This window comes from Micropterus salmoides, unplaced genomic scaffold, assembly GCF_014851395.1.
Source record: "Micropterus salmoides isolate LMB-PRFRI ecotype aquatic unplaced genomic scaffold, ASM1485139v1 Ms_hic_scaffold_16, whole genome shotgun sequence".
NCBI classification, from domain to species: Eukaryota; Metazoa; Chordata; class Actinopteri; order Centrarchiformes; family Centrarchidae; genus Micropterus; species Micropterus salmoides.
Window position 1 is genome coordinate 25,430,295 of NW_024040707.1, and position 19,425 is coordinate 25,449,719.

The window sequence follows — 19,425 nt, forward strand, 5'->3', positions numbered from 1 at the left end:
AAGATTGTGTTAAGATCCATGTGTTTAATCGCTTCAGGTCCCAGTTTGTTCATTAACAATGTATTTAATTTGCATTTTAGCACAACAACTCTCTGTGAGAGATTAATGGAGTTTATAATCTCACTGATCAGGCACTCTTCTTTCTTACTTCTTGCTGGATCTGATACAATTTCCTTCCTTCAAGAGCTCCATACCATAACCTCTGCCACTGCAGCTTCATTTTTCTACCTTACTTATTGATATTGCCACCACTACTTGATAGCTTTTAATACCTTTTTTTGCAAGTTGCTACTGTTTCATTCATTCCTATTCTAATAATTCTACATAAGATTGCAATATTTCAAAGATTTTCTTTCTTGTAGAAAAGACAGTTTTAGATTTTTCTTCAGATAATTTAAAACCCCACACCAATTATCAACTTCAATGATGGCTTTTTGGACTGATTACACTTCCTTGAGGGGTTAGATTTATAACTAGAAAATATAAGGAATATACTAGGAAATAAGTCCTTTATCCAACTGTATACTTTAAAAGACCTTCCTTCCACATCATGTCATACGCCTTTTCTTTATCAAATAAAAAAATTGCTGGAGCCACAAAATGACGTTGAAAAAACACAACAAAGTCAAGTTTGGTCTGGACAGGCGATGAGGCAGCACAAGACTTGAGAAGATGTAAAAAGGCATTTTTGTGCAACTGTGATGTGGCATATACATCTGTGGTTACTAGTAACTATGTTGGTAGATTTGGAAATAATTCAAGTTTAGGCAAGAAAACAAAAGTGCAGATTTAGGGAGTTTTATGGTTACAATGAATGTAAATATACAAGTGCAGATTCTGACTGTTGCATCAAATGATCCAAAAACGGGTTACTGTTGAGTTGTACTCCATTTTGACGGCTTTAGAATGTCAGTCACATGTGCCATCATGGGAAAATCTATGGGAAAAGGAAAAACACTCAATGAAGAGTGACAACAGCACTGGGATCAGGTGAAAAGGGGGAGACGTTTACATTCAATTCAAGTGTGTGTCATGAACAGAAAAGAGGATCATGACTAGATAAAGAATAGGATACAGTGATCTGAACATTGTAGGGAAGCATCCAAGTGGTCTTTGTGTCCAGAAACTGTAAAACATGAGCTTGTTAGTTGCAGAAAATATATTAGAGAAAAGACACTAAAGAGCAGACTGGACCCTGGTGGAAGCAGAGAGGCAGAAGATATTTGGTCAGTTTCCGGAGGCAAACAGGACACCGTAGGTGGCAACTCCCTCCAGGAGGTGGCAGTAATGCAGCCAGCCGCCGTCCAACATCGAAGAAGAAGAAGAAGTAAACATGCCATTTCCGGGATGCAATATAATCAGCACCTCTGACCACATCCACGCTGCAATAAAAAGCTAATTTTTGTCCCAGGATTTAGGGAGTGTCTGTCAGAAGACAGCAGTTTCTGGTTGTGTTTCTGCGGTATGTGTGCACGGTGTTAACGGAAGTGTCCTGTTCGCCTCCTCCGCCGTTAAAATGAAGAAAAAGAGCGCAGAGAAGAAACGCCATGTGGTAGCATGGGTCAACAAAGCGGAGTGGGATCAAGTCCTGGAGTACCTGTACTCTAAGGATTCCGCCCTGCAGAGGTATGCACTGCAGAGGGTATCCGCGTGGAGGGGCAGGTATGCCAACAGCACGCCCGTGGCGGTGGACTGCACGGCGGACCTGGTGAGGTGCCAGGTGCTGGACAGGTCGGGACAGCTGGACGGAGATGATCTGGTCCTGCTGTACGGAGCGGCCCTGGTGAGGTTTGTCAATCTGATCACTGAGCGACAGCAGGGCAGAACAGCCCGTCCACTGAGGCGGCTGGCTGGCAACCTGAACATCCCAGAGTGGGTGGTGGACCTGAGGCATGATTTCACACACCGGAAGCTCCCTACCTTGAAATGGTGTCGAAAGGGGTGTAAGGTGGTTCTGGAGTGGCTCCAGCAGGAGTACTGGTCCAGGCAGCTGGGAGGAGGGCCCAGTGAGGACTGGGAATCGCAGTCGGATGTAGAGGATGAAGAGGCTGACCTGAAACGCCAGGAGGATGAGCTCATTGCGAGGCAGAAAGAAATGGAAGCCTACAAGAACGCACGGGAACTTCTGATTTCATTTGAAAAGGAGCAGTTCCAGGCTTTTGACGGGCGCCCTGAAGGCGAAGAGAAGGGCTTGTGGCCAGCCCCCTTTGCTGACATGAGCTGGTTACTAGGTGAGATCAAGCAGTTTGCTTTGGAGTCGAGTGATTTGCTGATTGATGTGTTGTTGGAAGATGGATTTCTAGTTCCTACTGTGGAACAACTGGAAACGTTAGGCTGTGACACCACTGACGGTGCCAGTCCCCCTGAACTCAGGATCCCTCCAACCTTCCTGCGTTTTTGGCTGCCCCTCCTGAAGATGCTCAACTCACCGTCCTTTATTCACCTCCTGCTGGAGAAGCTCTTTGTCGAACTGAAGCTGCTCGCCAAAGAGCAGAACAATCACAGGGCGTTCTACATCCCTGCTTGGATTTCAGAAGTTATCCTCTGCAACAGCAACAAATTTGAATACCATTTTGAAACAAAGGGACAGAAGAAGGCCAGAATGAAGGAAAGGATTTTTGTAAACCGCATCCAGCTGAGGTGGCAGCAGCTGCTGACAGCGTGCCTGGATGCTCCCTGCATCAGCACGCCTCACTTGCTCCAGTTAATCCTGGATGACATGGAGCATCCTCTCCCTCTGGAAACCCGACAGAGGCTGCTCCAGCTCTGCTCCATCTACACGCAGACCACACACTCAGAGTTTGAGGCTCCTCTGCAGTCCAAACATCAGCCCATATACACTCTGGAGAGTTTGCATGAGAAGCTGCAGCATTCAAAGCGCCGCAGCCATCCTCGGCATTCCACGGGGGAGTCTGAGATGAGCGAGTCCTCCCAGCCAGATGTTCAGGTTGAAAAAGCTAGGTTGCTCAGAGGTTCTCCGTGGCAGATATGCACTGATAAAGTCTGGTGGAAGAACTATCCTCTTGGTAAAGTCCCGGGGCAGTCTGATGACCCCTCATGCCTCATGGTGGAAAACTACTCAACAATGACTGTCTTTGACCAGCCGGTGGACTTGGAGAGCAGCGCAACACACAACGTCCCAGGAGCCTCGGCACCTGTGAGAACGTCCGAAGGTCTTCTTTGGAACCACGGTGATGTTAACAAGCTGAAATCTGGACTGCAACTTTTTTGAGTCATGTTGTGATGCTGTGAAAAAATAGGCCTTCATCTGCCGGCACATTACTGTACGTGCGCTCTCTGTTGTTTGGACACATGGGAAAAAAGAAAGATATGTTCAAAATATGTCAACTTCAGTAATGAACAGAGCTAGTTGTGAGGTAAAACAAATATGTAAAGTAGTTGATTAAGAATATGTCCCATTCTAATTTCCCAGAGACCGAGGTGATGTCTTCAAATTACTTGTTTTATTCGACTAACAGTCCAAAACCCACAATTCTTTCACAAGTTTCATTTTATAGACAAAACAATTAATCAGTTAGTCAAACAAATCATCAGCAGATTAGCTGATTTTTGAAAATAACTGCTCTAATGAATATAAAATTTTCATAAAAGCCTTCATATTGTATGCTGTCTACAATATTTTCAATTCAAGTACAGACAACACCTTTAAATCCTGTGAAACATCATTAACATTCATGCACATGGTAAATGAAGAATGTGAGAATTGGGATGTGGGTAATTCATTATAATGTGTAATACAGCAAGTTGGTTTTCCTTACACCTGTCATGCTAGTTAACTTGCACTGTTAAAACAGTTGTTGGTCCCTGCAAAGGGTTTTGGAGTTGAACATGTGTGTAATTTTCTTTTGTGCGCTTATGTTTAATAAAACCTTTTTCTACTAAAGGAATAGGAGTGTGTTCTTTTAGAGTTTAAGATTTATGAAACTGAATAGCAGCATGTTGGGTTGGAAAGCATGTCTTATGTGCTGAATGGCTAATTGCAGTATGAGCAGGCACTTTATGAGGGCTTTCAGATTGAAACCAGCACTGAACTTCAAACAACACAAGTGTATACTTGTTAACTTTCCACCGTGAAGGAAACCAGTTATGTTTGTTGTGTTACTGCCTGCTTTTCCAATTTTTACTGTATAATGGATCCACAATTAAAGAGTTCCTGTGAATGGTAAAATGACTTGTACAATGATATGTTTAACCTTACTGTTCTATATGCCTTTTAAAGAAGAGACAGCAAACGAAGCAGCATTAGGACAAATAATAGGACTGTGTTAGAGAGGTGTTCAAACCTGACTGAGGTTGTATGGCAGCCATACAGTGTAGTTTCTGTCCAATCAGCAAAGTTAAGTGGGGCTTTTTATTGAATAATTTGTCTGATTGATAGCCAAAGGGTGCAACAGCAAAGTGGATTTAGCAAGAGAAAATCTGATTGTTTTATTGTATTTACGGTTGAGTTGGTTGCCATGTTGATGAACTGAACAGGTTAGTTGCAGCGATTTAATTAGTTATTCTCTGTAAGCCCTTGCAAGCATTAAGACAGGAACAGCCCAAAGTCATCAGTGTCTGCAGCAGTTGTTGAAATCAATATTAAACGATCAAAATCAGAGGGGGAAGGTAAATCAACACTAGCAACAGCATTGGGATAATACAATAAAAGGGAGACATTTATACTCAATCAACAGACCAGGTATGTTGGTTGAGAAGTAAGGGAACAAAGAGCTAGTAATTATATGCAGACAGAGAATTGGGCACACCAACCTTAACAGTACACTGTTTATCAAAGGAAAACATCTAACAGGTGTTTGTTGCCTGATAGGATCAATATTCTCTGCAAAAGTCTGTAAAACATATCTTACTTAATGCATTGCCCGCTTTATAACAAAGAAAATATTTTAATTCAGTTTGTGTGAATTAACTGTGAATTTAAATATTTTCCATCAAAACGCTGCTGGGGACGGTGTGCTTTACAAAAAAGAAGTAATGGGAAATAATACACTTTAAAACCACAAATCGAAATCTCAAGATCTCATGCTGGAGCAATGTCGACACTACATCGGTGGGAGGCAGCAGTACACCAAACAGGGCCGAGACTGCAGGAAAAGTAGAAGAAGAAGAAGAAGACAACGAAGAAGAAGAATTTGTCCGGTGGTGTCGACGTCCGTCTGAGGTCCGTTGTTCGTTTTATTTTCAAGCTGTCACCGATTTAAAAGACGTTCATTAACCAGCACAGTTTCACCTAAGGACTCAGACCCAGTCTTTGTATTAACTTTTTTGTAAACGGAACGGTAAGTTGGTGGTGGAAGAAGTAACGTTAAAAGATGCTGCGTCATTCACGAGCTCCGTTGTGTAACGGCCTCATGGCTACAGTTAGCTGTAACGTTAGCTAAGAAAAACTGCAGGTTAAATAGTTAACCATCATAACAACACTTTTTGTTTTAATGCACCGGTATTACATCCAGCAGGGTGACCGGATGTAAGTTGGCTAACGTACATACAACAAACATTAGCTGGGTGCTAACGTTAGAATAACCGAGGCCTGTTGGCACAAATCGGCACGATTAACGTTAAGATTGAGTTAATATTAGTCATTCTTGTCGAAATCACTGACTATCGTTACTGCAGCAGTGAGGACATTATGTAACGTTACAGTGAGGTTTATGTTTTAACGTTACAGGGTTACTATAGAGCATTCTTTATAAAGTTAACATGGTGCTAATGCTATTGGGACTAGCTTAAGCAGGAAGTCGGTTACGTTGGTAATACGTTTAGTCAACACTCAACTGAGCTGTGTGAGGTTGTCAGGATAAAAGACTATACTGTGGAAAGGACTGGATCAGTAACTCAAAGGGAGTTTCCCAGTGGTGCATGTTTAGTGCATTAATACAAAAAACCTAATAATAACTTTTGTATACAGCACTTAAAAAAGTTACATCGTGCTTTACATTATTGAACACCAACACCAACAATAACAAAAAATTCAAAACAGTTAAATCAAGCATTTTAAAATTTCATAAAGTTAAAGAAATAAGATTCTGCAACACTGATAGTTAAAATTGACATAAGGGATAAGGGATGCACTCAAATTATTGAAAATAAATGAATCAGTGACCAACTGAACTAAACTAATAGCTTACCAAGCTAATAAGTTAACATTTCAACAGACCCAACATGATTCTGAAAATACTGATAAACTAATGTCATTTAATTTAGCCCGTTCAGTGTCAACGAGTAAGTCCATAGTGAAAATGCAGAGCTTCTTATTTGGTCTGTTTATTTTATGAAGTGGAGAAAAGTACTGATGTTTCTAGTTAAAAGCCTTTACTGTGCTACACTGGCTAAAATAAGTATCCAAACATTTCTCTCTGATAAATTAATCAGTCAATTGCTGCAGGATGAAACACTCATAGTACATTTTCTTGTGTCCACAGGTGAGGAATCACTAGATATCTTGTGGACGGCGTCCTTGCTGCCATCATTCTCAAACCATAATGATCACCAGAAGAAGAGGCCGCTCCATGAACAGCACAGAGGTGCGTTCTCTGGAGGTTGAAGTGGAAACTGACAAAGATCTCCCATGTATTTCTGAGGGGTTTCCGGCCGACGACATTGACACAGCTGGAATAGAGCTAGAGGACCTTTTTGGAATCGAAGACTTAAAATGGACACTTGAAAGAGATCCTGCCTCCCCGCTCTTCGATCTTGAGTTGGCTGATCTTGGTGTGTGTAGTGCCAAGGATCAAGATTCAGGGAACGAAGCTTCGACAGCCTCCTCTCCAGAGAGACGGTCGTCTGACTTGAAGATCAGGAACAGAGAAAACCAGTCGGGCCACGTGAGCAACAAAAATGCCATTGCTGCCAGATTGAATCGTCTCAAGAAGAAAGAATATGTTAACAGCTTGGAGAAGAAAGTTGGCATCCTGTCAACAGAAAACAACATGCTCAAACAGGAAAACTCTCAGCTGACGAAGAGAGTGGACGAGTTGGAAGATGAGACCAGGTACCTGAGAGCTGTGCTGGCCAATGAGAGCATGTTAGGCCAGCTCTTGTCCAGGTTGAGCGGTGTGAATGGGATGAAATTATCTTCCTCGCTTTTCCAGGGCCCCGACTCAAACGACCACGACTACGCCTTACCCAGGAAGCGTGTGAAAGTGGAGGAGAAAGAGACATCTGGTGGCGTGTGTCTGCATGTGGACAAGAACCACGTCTCAGTGGAGTTCTGCACCAAGTGTGCAGAGAGTGCAAGCACATCACTCAAAATGTAGGGTCAAGTACTTATCTCTGTTTTCAGATATTGAGACTGAACTTGATATGACTCAGTGTACTGAAGGTCTTGATGGTGGATGAACACTGTTGAATTTGTTAAGATTACCTAAGAACTGCTGAATGTGCATGTGAATGTGCTGTGTGATGATGGATTGAGTACACGTTACTGCTAAACCTTGTTGACAGTTTCTTCTAGGTAATGGTTGATCCACCATGCGGGATGAGTGGCTTTCTGAACACCTTTGCCTGCTTGACTCCATGGTAAGGATCAGACAAGAAAAGACCTTTTTTTTTTTTGTTGTCGTTTTTCACAGGCCTGAGGAGTTCAGCAGCAACCTTAGTACTACTAATTTTATACAGTTCCTGTTATGAGTTAGTGGATTTTGAGTACTTTCATAATTTCTTTTGATATAAATTTTAGTTAACGTGTAAATGTAAGAGTTAAATCAAAGTATCCTGAATGTTAAGATAAAGGTGAAGGTCCACAAAGAGTGATCTCGAGTCAGCTATGAAATTGGAAATGCAATGATCAGTGAAAAATTTAAGTGTGTATAAACTTTCATTTGTAAAGAATTGATCTCTTTGTGAACCAGCACCATTGTACAAAAGAATACTTTCATTTAGCGCCACCTATTTTTCTTTATGCTAAAGTGGATTCTGCTGGTGGAAGGTGAAGAGACTGGACAAGCAGCTGCCAACGCGGCCTGGTATTTTTTTAAAGGTAGTATCGGTAACAAATGGTATACGGTGATTACATTTTACCAATACTCCACAACACCTGTAGCTGTAGATCTTGTCAGCGTAGCTCATCCCGCATTTTTGGGGGACTGACAACAGCTGCTTCATCACTTGGAGCAAATGCTACCCAAGGCTTAATAGTCTCATGATTATGTCTTGTATATATATTGGAATGTGTTGAGTAAATACATTTTGATCAAGTGTAACAACATGTAAATGTGTATATAACTTTGAATACGTATTGTTTGAAGTAAAAGACCTTTGAGAAATGTTGGACAAATAAATCATATTTTCGTTACATTTGAGTTACAAATATCTACTGTGTCTTGCTCTGTACTGTTGATATTAATGCATCTCTTTTTCTCTTTCTAAACAGCAAGCTCTCTGCCGATAAAGGTCTTACTTTTCCTGAACATTTGGGTCAAGTCTGGTAAAGGTTGTCAAAACAAAAGACCAAAGTCCTCATTTGATGGAAGTTCAAAGCACGCAGTATGACAGGGTCCACAGGGATTAATCATTCTGCACAAGTTTTAGCCCACTTACTTCAAATCATGGATACTAGTGATGGACAAGGCAGTTCTTTTCAGTGTACTGAATCATATGGATCAGTTCATTAAAAAGTTTCCTTCAGAGTTGTTCAGTGGGAGACCGGAGCTCTGACTGCGTCGTCCCGCTCGCAGACCTGAAACACAGCTGAACATTCAGTTCAGCTCGCTAACTACAACTGAGACAGTCGTTCTTAATGCAGAAGCAAGTGAGCTGATGATTTGGTTGGATAAACAAACCGTTTAAAGACTTAAAGCTGCTAGAACAAAGGCCTACCCTGCTATGTACTACACGTATTTACGCGAAATAAAATATTTGGTCGTAATTAAACACATGAAAGGTGTGCGGCTTGAGCGACTCGGTGACTGTCAAACACAGGGCTCGTGGATTATCAAACGTAACCTAGCTCTTCTTAAATTAATTTGAAAATCTGAGAACAGGTGCAGCAATTGACTTTATGTAATCTGATACTATTCTCTCCTGTCACAGCTAGGTCTCAGGCATGCAACACAACAAAGCAACTTACTTTTCAGAGTATTTTGTTTGTACGGCCTCTGGTGTTTTGGAGAGTACTGCAACGAACAATGCTTGGGCTTGTGCATGCTTGTAGCTTGTGTGCCACATGTGGAGGCCCACGCCACCGTGTGTTGTGCGAGTATTAACGAAGCTTTACTGTGGTTTGTGACCAGCACACCTCCAACACATGATCAGAATAAACAACTTTACCTTGCTGTGTAGTGGAAAATGCACCGTACCAGAGATGCTCGACTGCTCAGCGCTTTTTCAATGTTTAATTAGACTTAAAGGAGCAATGTGTACTAACCTGTCGAATTCAGGCGGCAGCATGTCACCAGACAGGTGGGGTGTCCACTTCTGTTGTAAGAAGCAAGGAAATGCATAGGTCTTTCAACAAATGGCTATTCTTTAATAAGCTATCGCTAAATAGCCAATGTTAATGTCTGTTTAACGTTACTTACCAGTCTTGAAGAAACTTTGCGAATTCAGCATTAAACTTCAAGGTCTCCAGTGGTGGAAAGCAACGCCAATATTTAGCTTTTATCTTGACTTCTTTCTTTGCCACGGAACGCAGTTTCTTTCTCTTAATTCTTACATATAGCTCACTCCACTGAGTTGACTGAATGTGGTCTGGCATCATGACATGAAACAGCAGTTTGTTGGGTGAAAAGTCGAACAATACAATGAGCGCTCTGGGGGGCTAACGAGTGAATAACCAATGAGTGCCATGGACAGGACTAGCGATGATACCAAGGTGGAGTGATTACAATGACCACTATAGACCAGATAGACGCTTCAGTCGAGGCTGTTCTAAATCGATATTTTTAATGTATGTTTGTTTTTACGTCGCTCTGCTCCACTTTTAACATCCTGGCAAATGCATCAGTGTCGACTTAAAATGACTGAAATGAAATGAATTTCAGGCTGAAACGTCAGGAGACATTTCTGTCTGATAGCCAAAGTTCCCGAGCCTGACAGAATGATGAGATCCCCTCTGAGATTCCTTCTGAACACGACGGCACAATGATGCAGCTTAAGTTGAATACAATACAGCAGTAAAAAAAATAAATAAAGACCACTTGTTGCTAGGAGAAACAAAACCCGATCTTTGTGTGTTTTGTGAAATTGACAGCTGCACTGTAACTGATGTTTGACTTGAAGTACATGGGCTAAAACCTGCTGAAAACAGTGTGATCCTTAAAGGGAGACAGAAATTCAGCAGTCAGGTGCTCTTAACAACAAAGGTTAGAGGAAACATCATCATGAAATGTCATCAGCAACCTTACTGCTTGAGAAAAATTTTATGAAGATTAGATGATGTCCATTTCACTGCTAAGTTAAAGGTGTGTTATGGGAGAAATCCAGTACCATGATACAAAGAGAACAACACAAAACAAGGCAATAATTAATGTAACTAATGTTAGCTAAGCCATGGGTTAGCATACTGTTGTTACAGTTGATGCTGCCGAGCTAACACGCAGAGAGGATGATACACAGAGTGTCTGTTGGCCAGTCCTTTAATGTTACCTGACACAAATCATGGCTGGAATAGCGTTGTGTGACGGGGCTCAGCTAGCGGACCGTGAGGAGAGATTCACTGAATATGACAAAAGACTTGAATTGGATTAGAATCCTTACCTCACCTTTAATACCCAGGGTCTTTATTCAGTTTGCAGCAATCTGGCACATTTAAAAAAATACTGAGTATCCGTGTGCATTTTAAGATGCCAGTCAGCTGACTGTGACCCATAATGGTTTAAATCCAGTACTACAGTAATTTATAAATTAATTGACTTTAAGCAAATTTACAGTGATTTTTACAGTGCACATTATACATGGAATGCTTTTACGGAGTATGATTTTTATGTTTAGATAGTATCTAAAATAACAGGTCCAGGTAGAGAGCTCTGGAATCACAAAAATATGTCATTATACAGTGGACAGGGTGTAATTAAAAAATACACCATGGACTTCAGATCTCTTCATTTATATAATAGCCTATCATATGGGTATATATTTAATAAAGTAATCTGACAGACATTGTGGCTCAGATCAATCACTGTATTTAGAAACCAATAGAGATTTCTTATTGATATTTTGACCTGGTAAATGCAAGTAAAATAATATGTGAATAACACTGGCATTTCATTTATGTTCCTGCTGCTGTCACAAGAAATGGTTTAAAACAATAAAATGAATGATGGCTGAATTCCATTTAGCTGCTTCAGTTTCAGGTCCTGGTGTTCTTCACTCTGGCTTACTGGGACACTTGAACACCAGAACCTTTGCGTTTTATTTTCCTACTATGACAAGACAAAATGTTTAGTGGTAAAACTTGTGTCTGGGTCGAAGAGCTCTGCAAGTGGAGTTGACGTCTCACCAAAGAGTCGGGTAGACTGGAAAATAAGCAGGTTTATTCAGCCACCAGTGGTTTTATTGAAATGATGCTGTGCACCCATCTGATGATTGTGTATTTAAGGATATCAGGATGACATGGTTATTTGGAAACATGAAGATGGGAGCTAAGTGGGAATGAAGTGCAGATGATGAGGTAAGAGGGTGAATGAACAGAGGCCTGATGATTTCACAGGAGAAAACCTGAATGGTACTAGTTAAAAGGTTTTTCTGCAGGCAAACTGTTGATTTTATGTATTTATGAGAATGATACGTCTTACATTTGCTTATATTAATCTACACAAACAAAAAATGAACGAAATCGACCCCATACAAATTTGGGATGATGATTCAGGGAGTCTTAACCCAGAAATTATTCACATTTTTATAAATATTGGGAAAATCTTTTGTGTATTTGCTTTCAAATTAATGAAGAGTTCTTTACATGAATCTTCAAAACGCCTTAGAAAAATGATTTCCTTTGTATACTTCTGTCCAAACACAGAGATCCTGAAAAACCAACAAGGGAACATTGAAGTTTCCTGAAAAAATCCATTTCTGTGTAGAACTACAAAACAAATAATATTGGCAAATGGCAGCTGCCTGCAGGCAACACAGAGACTTGACTTTGCTGGCAGTTACTGGGAAACAAAGTAACGTGGGTGGACACCTTGCCTCCTCTTTTCAAGCCAGGTTGGAACTGGTACACCTAAATGGAATGCAGCCTTAATTAATGTTAATTACACGTTTGACAAATCCTGTCTGCTGTGAAAAAGGTCTAATGAAGAGATATTTGGCTCTGCACCTTCACCACAACAGATTTGACTCGCTGGAGGGACAGTGACTCACTAAAAGATGCTATTTTCATAAATAAACAAACACTTGCAAGCACTACATTCTTCAGTCTTGGTTTGAAATGATCATCTCAAGTGGACTTCATGTGGTCATGTTTTATGTTAAACACCTTAAAATGTAAGTACAGTCTCGCATCATTGTGAACAAACAACACAGGGCCACACAGACTTTGTCAAAGTTATTATTGTAGAATACTTTGATGTATTTTTTTCTTTCATACAGACAAAAGGTGTTGGACTTAATTCCCATTAAATTCTCTTAGATTTCCATACAGATTTAGTCTACAGTATACAGGTGTGTTCTTTCTCATATATAGATATTTATTCGCTTAAATAACAGGCAGGTAACTCTTTAATATATTCAATAGTCTTTATGGTATTTTTTGTCTTTTTTTGGTCTTTTTTCATTTCAGCACAGTTAAGGCTGCATTTTCTGTCTGCGGAACAGCACTGCATTGTGCAAGAAGGGGGACCATTCCACACATAATATTTACATCTGTATGTATAATGAATAATGTAAAACCTTAATTTCTTCCCATCGTAACATGGCAGTAAATATTTGTAGCAGATCTAAAAGGGCAGCCTAAACAATGCATGGGTGCATTGCACTTCTGCAGTCTCTAGCTCTGCATCACCCTCCAGTTCTCCATTCTCCCTGGGTCCCCACTTTGTCCAGTCCTTTAGATCATAATGAGGTACATTTGTATCTCCGGTTCTCTATTTACAGAGTGGTGTCTCTGGTCTTAAGAGACTATAAGCATCTCCACACCTCTGCACACTTCAGAGGCTGTTCAGTGGACAGAAAACACAGCCCTCAGAATATGCTCAGGAGAATGTGCAACTGTCTTTTTCCATCAGTGGGAGCACCGGTGGAGAAAATCCAAAATAACCATAACAATAATAATAATATTAATAATATACAAGCGCTTCCATTTTGTTGTTCCTCTCTTTACAAAAAGCAATAGGATTAAAAGAAAGAAACATCAAAAATAAAATGTGTAACAGGAACATAGTACCTGTAAATCAAAGATGCACATGTGCACATTTGGGCGATCTGTACAGTAGTGGTGCAGTTGTACAATTTATAATTTTGATAAATATAATATATTCTTTTTCACATTGTGTTTTGCCTTCTGTGAAACTGTCTCACAACATCATGATGTAACGTGGCTGGACGGATGGACAGAGATGGCTGGAACTGGACAGTCAAATTTACACCACTGTAGGTTAATCCACCTGATGTTCGGTGTGTATGTATGCGTGTGTGTGTGTGTGTGTGTGTGTGTGTGTGGTGTGTGTGTGTGTGTTTGTATAGCGCAGAAAGCATTGATAGAGCTGTGCTAAGAGGTGCTGAAACAGAATAGGTTAGACCTGAACAGGATATGAGTGTGTGTGTGTGTGTGTGTGTGTGTGTGAGAGGAAGAGAGCAGATGTGGAGAGATCATAGCACACAGTAGCCTAAATGATTTACCAACACATAAAGAGTGACATTAATGATACCAAATGCATGCTTCAAAACAGACAGACCAATACAATGTCACCACCCGCCCGCTCCGACGGGTCAGGTCAGGGTGGTGGCGATGATGATGAGCATTCAAGAAGACAGAGTTCTGTACAGGTAAGGGTGTTTCCCAGAGAGCCCTGCGTGCATCCTCAAACACAACTAGCAGGACAGACATGTTCTCTCGCTGTGCGTGCGTGTGTTATCATCTGTGTTTCTGCGCCTGGGTACAGGTGTTGACATGGCAGTCTGTTGCATATTGTCTGCCCTTGCCTTTCTCAGGTGGTGGGACCAGTTGACAACTCAGGGGAAGTCAGCTGAGGGGAGAGGGGACGGGAGGGAGGGGGGGTTGCTTTGCGGTCACGCTCCGAGGCAACATGAAGTCAGCGGTTCACCCACACCTAGTGCAACATGGGATACAGAAAGCACTTTCACACCCAGTCTGGAATGTGATGCGGCTGTTTGGAATGTTATGTTCCATGGAATGTTGAGGTGGTAATTCGGCGAGGTCACGGTGGAATGTGATGTCACGAACGCCGCGGACGCCTTGGTCACGACTATGCAAATGTTTTCTGTGATTTTTTTTCTTTTTTTTTTTTTTTTTTTTTTACATTTTTTGTTGTTGTTGTCGGGTTGTGCTCATGCAGCGTGTTTTGCCATATTTACGTTGGACAGCTTCACCGTGATATGTCTCAAAGCACTAGTTCAACATTTTCAGTTAAATACGCTCATTCACTGTCATGCCGAGAGTTCAATTAGAACATACCTCCCTTGTATGTGTGAAGGTGAGGGCAGTATACGGCTAGGTTAGCTTAACATAAAGACTGCAAATGGGGAAACAGCTAGCCTGGCTCTGTCCGAAAGTACCAAAATCCTTCTGCCAGCATTTTTGAAGTTTGCAAATTAACACATTAGATCTCATTAGTTCGATCCACACGTATAAGGGAGATTAATGAAAGTGTAAAAACATGGTTTAACATGGGGTTATGTGCTGTGCTATAATGACAAGACTCCAGTTACTGAGCCCGGCCAAGAAAGAAATTGCCTTCATGCAGCACAATCCACTGTCACAACAATCCCACTTTTAGTTTGTAAGTGTGTGTAATGTCTGTTTCCCCCAGTCTTTATGCTAAGCTAAGCTAACCTGCTGCTGGCTGAAGCCTCATATTTAGCGTACAGACATGAGAGTGGTATCCATCTTCTCAGCAAGAAATAAGCACGTTTTCCAAAATGTCAAACTGCTCCTTTAAGGTCTCCCAATCAACGAAGTGTACATCATGATGATGGGGAATGCACTGTATTTGACACAAAGACATGACACAAAAGCTCTCATTGGTCGTACCTGATAGATCTGAGCGGGCTTTGGGCCTAAAGCTAAAACTGAACACTGACATTAGACATTGGCCTGATTGCTCCAGTGGTTGGTAGCTTTTCAACATCAAACAGTGTTTTTTTTTTCTCCCTTCTCTGTAAAAATGACTGGACCGAACATCCAACAGATCAATTCTCAAACAATCTCTTTGTCCACAGTAGTCATGGAGCGGGCACTGGTACATGATGGAGACGACCCAATGGCACGTGAGCAGGAGCGGGTTTGAAGTGAGTACAAGTTAGTCTTAAAGGGCCACCGCCTGTGCATTGTGTGTTTGATGGCATTTAAAGGGTTAATGCTTCACAAGCATTCAGCTTTTCCCCCCCCAATAAAAAGCTGACACACACACACACATGCCCACCGATGAAAGACCAGAAGGGACGAGACGAGACAAAGTGAGCAAAGGAAACAACAAAATGGACTGAGGAACAGCAAGAGAGAAGATGATGGGAACACGGAGCAGAAATTAAGAGGCTGGAAGAGGACATCACCCGAGGGCGATGTCCTTAGATATTACCCATACATATCAGTTTATCAACATGGCAGGAGGCTGTAAATTATGTTCGTCCTGTAGGGAGCTAATGTATGTATACATCACAAGTAACGTGAGATCCCACACTGTATCATCTCAGCAGGGTGGACAGAGAACAGGTCATGTGGACTCGGGGCGGCATTCAAGGACTGGGCAGGTTGGACTGGAGAAAGAACAGTGATGAACATGAAGAGTTCCGTGTTGTCGCTTCCCAAACATTCAAATTATATATACACATACAGTATATATATATGTATTCCCCCCCTCCTTCAGTTGTTTTTTGCAGCCATTCTATTTACTATTAGGTTTAAATGAACAGTATCTTTGTTTGCAATTTCTGTTTTTGTCATGTTTTTGTTAGTTTTTTTTCCAGAAGAGACAAGACAATACACATACATACACTGAAAGAGAAGAGAGGAATGAAAGAAAAGAAAATATGTCCCATGTAAAAATTTCAAAGAGAGAAAAAAGAACAGAAAGAAATGTAAAAAGAAAGAAATGAATGAGCACCATCATGTTGAGAAATAAATGAACCAAAGGACGGAATTGTATGAATTCTAGTTCAAGATTTAACAAAGCGTTTTACTTATACCGCAAGCAAAGTAGTGACTTAAAAGTGGCTTTCGATTCGAGCCAGATAAACAATGGTGGTAGTGACTATGGTGCCATGGCAGGTAGGTAGGAGGGTAATGACAACAACACTATTGATGAACACCAATAGAAACAGAGTGAGTCAGCCTCTGGCCCTGACATGGCCCTGTTAATGCTGAAGCGTTGAGGGATGTGTCGTTTTTTGGATGTCCGTCCCCCTCCCTCCCCAACCCACCGTCGCCCAGGACAACGCAGCGAGAGCAGACCTGTGCGTTTGTGTGACAAGTGTGCGTGAGGTTCAGGCAGGGTGGGGTGGGCGGGATCTTCAGGTAGGCTGTCAGACGGGGAGGTGGGTTCGAGGGTGGAGGGGGAGGCGGGGGTGGTGGTGTTGGGGAGGGTGGGGGTTGACTGAGAGAGCTGGCGCAAGGGCAAAGGGAGGGAAAGTCGCAATGTTCTCAGGGAGTTGCGAGCAGAAGTCTCCAGCCATTGTCCACTCCCTCCTGTACCTCCCTCGTCCTTCGCTCCTTCCTCTTAGCTTGTTGTAAAGGAGACGGATGAAAATGTCATGTGTGTCCTCAGCCCTCTCTTCCGCTCCCCTTTCTTCCCCCTCCCCAAGACTCCCTTCCCCTTCTCCTCTCCCACCAACCCACGTTCAGCTCAGTTATAAGGACGTCTCCACGCAGTAGAGATGGGCCAGGTGTGGAGCAGAGGGTTTCATCGGCCTGTCCCTGCCATGATGGTTATGGTGGTGTTGGTGGCGGAGGTGGTGATGAGGGCTCCGGTCCTGGTTGGTGCTGTTTTCGTTGCTGTGGGTGACTGTTGAACTGATGCTGCTGCTGCTGCTGCTGCTGCTGTTGTTGTTGTTGTTTCGGTTGCACGGGGTCACCGGGAGGCTGTACTGACGGTAAGGGCGGGTGGGGCGAGTGCGGGCCGGGGGCTGGGGCTGGGTGGGAGGGGGTGGCGGTTTGCGGAGGGCCGGGTGCAGGTGCTGGTATCTGCTGAGCTCTGATTCGTCGTCCACGTCAGTGTCGTCAATCAGCGGGATGTTGTGGATGAGGTCGTTGATGAGGAACTCCGGGTGGGCCATGAAGTTGTGGATGGAGTTGCGGGATTCCGGTTTTTCCCGGCCCTCGTACAGCGAACTACGGAATGCTTTCACCACTCGCATCTGTCCAAAGCAAGGAAGATGAGGGAGAGACCACAAGAAAGATAAAGTCAGACATAACAAAAGGTAAAAAAGACAGAGACAAGGGAAACCCAGAGACAGACAGACTTGTGTCCTCCAGCAGACAGAGTGACAGACAGACAGACAGACAGACAGACAGACAGACACTCAGGGCCAGGTGGCGGCATTTAAAGTTTATACAAGATAACTTCTAATGCTCACATTGGTGTGTCGATTTGTTTTCTATAAAAATGTCTTGTGACTTAGAGATGCTCTAGAATATGAAAATACCGTAATGGGCGGGGCCAAAGCACAACACTCTTTTTTAAAAGAATATTTTGACATTTGGGATATATGATTATGTGCTCTTTTACAGTTGGATGAGAAGATTGATACTGTCTAATGTATGTGTCTTGTCTAAATATAAAGCACCAGCTGGTTAGCTTAGCTTAGCTTAAAGACTGGACGCAGGAGAAAACAGCTAGCTGAACTTCTTTTCGAGCATTACCAGACCGTTAGAGATGCTGGTAGGTGGATTTTTTACCTTTGGACAGATTCAGGCTAGCTGTTTCCCCCTGCATTTCTGACTAAAGCTAAGCTAACTGGCTAACGTTTAACCAGAGACATTTTATAGAGGAGACACACCACTTTAACAATCCTCAATACAACTTTATAGGGAAGTATAACCAGTGGGGGAAAACACTTTTCAAACTTATTTTGGGGCAGCATTTTTTATCAGATTTTACTGGTGATTCTACACATGCAGTTTTTATGTCCTGGTGTCCAGTGAAAGTTATGGCTCGCTCCCTGTCCATTCAGAGAATGGCCTAGTCTTCTTAGTCTGAAATAACCACCTGGAGGCTTTACTCATCTCTTAAAGACACAAACTGGGCAGATTATTTTGACCAGTTTGACATGAGAAGGTTAGCAAGTGGTCATGTTTAGGCAAGACAACTCTCGACAAGGGCTGAAAATTCATCTGGTAACAGATAAAATCTGGTAATGGATAACATTTTTGAATTAATTTTTTTTTGACAGCACGTATTAGCATGACTTTAGAACCATCACCAAATTTAAAGGCAAACGTATCTGCAACCTCACCTTGCCACTGCACTATTTCAGCATCGAGATGCTCTCAGTTTTTATTCATGTTATTCTTTCAGGAGGAAAGTTGGATATGTCCTCACTTATTTTGCATGATTCCATTTGATATCAGGTAATTTCTCTATTGTTATATTACTGTAACCTTTGGAACACAAAAACCTTGACTACTTCAGTCTCAACAGAGCGTCCACCTGATCCTGTGTGTCTCAAAAGTGAAATAAAAAAAACCCAAAATGTTAAAATGAGTTGGCTAATGACACGTTTTTGTCAGTTCTCACACACCAATCAGACCTCACAAGACGAGCACATTCAGTAGCCATCATCACAAAGACCACAGAAGCTGCAGACGCTTCATCAAACACACGTGGCGTGTGTGTGTGTGTGTGTGTGTGTGTGTGTGTGTTGGGGGGGATACAGCATGTGTGGGGAAAACACTCGTACCTCAGCTCACTGGATCACATGCATGCACACACACAGATGAAGGTGGTTGTTAGGCACAAATGGAGAAGAAGCAGGAATGGTGAGTGTGTTAGTTTACAATTAAATAAGAAATTGGCAAGAACCTATAGCAGTAACCACACAAACACAGACACACAGACACACAGAAACATGCATGGAGCAGCAGTGTAACTGAGTGAACCAACAGTTGAGTTGTTTCCACATGATGCGGCCCGGAGGTTGACGCCTGCATGCATCGGACAGCTGTCAATCATGGGTGCTGTTTGTTTAGAAGATCAGGTTCATACACTCAAACACACTGACAGCCAGACATTAAACTGGTCTGTCAGCATCTCTATGCACACACACACACACACACACACACACATGCACATG

At 42.2% G+C, this 19,425-nt stretch overlaps 3 protein-coding genes across 9 annotated transcripts in view; 2 read left to right on the forward strand and 1 right to left on the reverse strand.

The window, feature by feature from the left end:
- Positions 1 to 1,329: 1,329 nt before the first annotated feature.
- las1l (LAS1 like ribosome biogenesis factor) lies at positions 1,330 to 3,908 on the forward strand. Its single transcript, XM_038723077.1, has one exon. The coding sequence runs from the start codon at positions 1,517 to 1,519 to the stop codon at positions 3,230 to 3,232; it is 1,716 nt and encodes a 571-aa protein (XP_038579005.1). The 5' UTR covers positions 1,330 to 1,516; the 3' UTR covers positions 3,233 to 3,908.
- A 1,179-nt stretch (positions 3,909 to 5,087) lies between these two features.
- Positions 5,088 to 11,118, forward strand: crebzf (CREB/ATF bZIP transcription factor). 3 transcript variants are annotated; one of them, XM_038723079.1, is made up of 4 exons: positions 5,088 to 5,182; positions 6,444 to 7,273; positions 7,465 to 7,539; positions 7,930 to 11,118. In XM_038723079.1, the coding sequence occupies exons 2-3, from the start codon at positions 6,504 to 6,506 to the stop codon at positions 7,472 to 7,474; spliced, it is 780 nt and encodes a 259-aa protein (XP_038579007.1). In that variant the 5' UTR covers positions 5,088 to 5,182; positions 6,444 to 6,503; the 3' UTR covers positions 7,475 to 7,539; positions 7,930 to 11,118. The 3 variants fall into 3 exon arrangements, with proteins under 3 accessions (XP_038579007.1, XP_038579006.1, XP_038579008.1); XM_038723078.1 differs by having other exon boundaries at positions 5,128 to 5,300; XM_038723080.1 differs by lacking the exons at positions 7,465 to 7,539; positions 7,930 to 11,118 and having other exon boundaries at positions 5,131 to 5,300; positions 6,444 to 7,012; positions 7,113 to 7,252.
- A 1,374-nt stretch (positions 11,119 to 12,492) lies between these two features.
- atp2b3b (ATPase plasma membrane Ca2+ transporting 3b) overlaps positions 12,493 to 19,425 on the reverse strand; it is a 45,109-nt gene continuing 38,176 nt past the window's right edge. For 2 of the 5 annotated variants that reach the window (XM_038723076.1, XM_038723074.1), the window contains one exon: positions 12,493 to 17,490. In XM_038723076.1, coding sequence (XP_038579004.1) covers positions 16,984 to 17,490 — 507 coding nt within the window. In that variant the 3' untranslated portion in view covers positions 12,493 to 16,983. The remainder of the gene's footprint in view (positions 17,491 to 19,425) is intronic. The other 3 variants (XM_038723072.1, XM_038723073.1, XM_038723075.1) reach the window with 2 other exon arrangements.